The sequence below is a fragment of the Eurypyga helias genome, unplaced genomic scaffold (assembly GCF_000690775.1).
Source record: "Eurypyga helias isolate BGI_N326 unplaced genomic scaffold, ASM69077v1 scaffold6981, whole genome shotgun sequence".
Taxonomy (NCBI): domain Eukaryota; kingdom Metazoa; phylum Chordata; class Aves; order Eurypygiformes; family Eurypygidae; genus Eurypyga; species Eurypyga helias.
This window is the reverse complement of record NW_010230092.1, coordinates 29095-31263: the sequence shown is the minus strand read 5'-3', so window position 1 is coordinate 31263 and position 2169 is coordinate 29095. Positions and strand designations below refer to the sequence as shown.

The following is a 2169-nucleotide window of genomic DNA, read 5'->3' as shown; positions in this document are numbered from 1 at the left end:
ACTGTCACCCACAAGAGAGCACTCTTTCCTTTGAAGATCTCTCAGCTTCCCCAGAAAGCTAGAGACATGCCATATAAGTTTTGCAAACTGCTGGTGAGCTGTTTCAGTTAGACCAGAGCAGCCGAAACAACAAAGCTTGCAGTTGTCTTTTGGATTTCATTGTGAAAAGCCTTTGGGTAGTTTTCAGATGACAGAAGATCCTTGGTTCCTGAAAGGGAGGAGTTCTGCCAAAACTTTGAAGATCCCTGTAAACTTTGCAAATTACCCATCTTTTGGAGACAATTATATCAAGTGATACCGTGGATTACAATACATGAGAAGTGTTTAGAGCCTGGAAGATTATTTATGTTTGGCATTAACTCTTATGGTCATAATTTCAAGCGGGGAGAAAAGGAATACACAGGAACCCTCTTATTACCTTTTGAAATATGAAGATCAGAGGAAAAGAAGGCTTTAAAGTGTGGAGTGATGGTCCTCAAAACCTGTCTGTAAATTAGCTGGCATCCTACATCTATAAAAACAACAGGGCTTAGAGCTGATTTTCAGACACAGAGTGGACCTCAGGAGTCGTTAGCAGTGCTTTGAGATCAGAGTTTTTTGTACACCGCAGGAGGAAATTGCAGCCTGCGGGGCAGAGTACCTACACAAATGTTTCCTCCTTGCATGGACTGATACGAGATTTGGAAGCCAAATTCAGGAACTGATATTTCACCGGTGAGGAAAAATAAAGAAGCATGGACAGCAATAAAGACGACAATGGACTGTTGAACAGGATTGCATTTCCAGGAGCTGTGTCCCTGGCTAACAGCCATGTCCATCCTCACAGAGTCACCCTGAGAGAGCCCTTTGGGGTTCCCTTCCATCTGGACCCATCTTACTGGGAGCAAGCCTACAGCAGGCACGCCGGTCGCATCTCCTACATCCCATTCCCTGGCTACGTGGGCGTCTATGACTATTCCTTTGAGCCTGCCTTCATTCGAAAGAGGAACGAGAGGGAAAGGCAGCGGGTGCGCTGCGTGAATGAGGGCTACACGCGCCTGAGAGAGCACCTGCCCAAGGAATTTGCTGACAAACGTCTCAGCAAAGTGGAGACCCTGAGAGCTGCAATAAGCTACATCAAACACCTGCAGAGCTTGCTGGACTGCCATCCCTTAGGGTCTAACAGTAAGGAAACACTCTCCGCCAAGGAGCTCCAGGAAGCTCCTGGTCCGGGTCCCCCGCGGGAGTGCAACAGCGATGGAGAGTCTAAAACCTCTTCAGCTTCATCGCCGTACAGTGAATTTGAGGAGACGGGCAGCTAGGTAATGGCCTCTCTGGAGACAGAAAGCTTCAATTGTGGCTGAAAACCAAATCTAAAACCATGGGCATATTTCTACAGATGAAAATGAATACCAGGAAAAAGAAAAACAGCTAGTAAAAAAAAAAAAAAGAGGTATTTTCAATCTGTCAAAGGACTTCAGATGTTGTCTGTACAAAACCTAAAGATGATTTATAAGCAAACAGATATCCCTCAGGTTGCTTCAGCTGTGTTACTAAACTTCCTTCGGATATTAAAACTGAAGCAGCGTCTGCGTTCTACTTTTCATTCAGCTTTTATTCTGTTCATCTCTTTTTCACTCGGTGAGACGGCAAAAGCAGATAAATCCATTTCAGGAAATGCCCTTCCCCTTTCTCCTGCTTCCCCCTGTAAGTCTTATTGTCTGTTTTTCCTGACTGCTAACCTGAGATGCACGGGGTTGCAAACACTTGGACTGGGAAAGGTAAGATCTTTCCCTAAAATTTTTAGAAAACTCACAGAAACACTTCTATTTCTGAAAAGACAATTAAAAAAATATAAATAAGCCTGTATTTGGGAATGGATTTCTTTTATGGCATCTTCTAAAGTGAAAGAAACAACTCAGATATTGGACACTGGCTATTTGGTGGTTATTCGAAAGATATTGTTCAGGAAAAGAAAATCTGACACTTTCATTTTAACCAGTGCTAGGAAGAGGGAAACAGAATTCTGTAAAACTGCACCTCCAAAAGCAAAGCTCCACTCATGATACTGAAAAAATGTTGCCAGCCTTTTTCCATCTTTTCTGAAAACTGAGTTTGTGGACAAAATAGCCTTGATTGTGTCTGTTTGGCAGGTCAGAGGTGATATGCTTAGAAATATGTTCCTGTAGT

The 2169-nt window shown here is 43.4% G+C and overlaps 1 protein-coding gene across 1 annotated transcript; it reads left to right on the top strand.

Moving 5' to 3' along the window:
- Positions 1 to 734: 734 nt before the first annotated feature.
- LOC104516322 (achaete-scute homolog 4-like) lies at positions 735 to 1301 on the top strand. Its single transcript, XM_010160616.1, has one exon. The coding sequence runs from the start codon at positions 735 to 737 to the stop codon at positions 1299 to 1301; it is 567 nt and encodes a 188-aa protein (XP_010158918.1).
- The last annotated feature ends 868 nt before the right edge of the window (positions 1302 to 2169 follow it).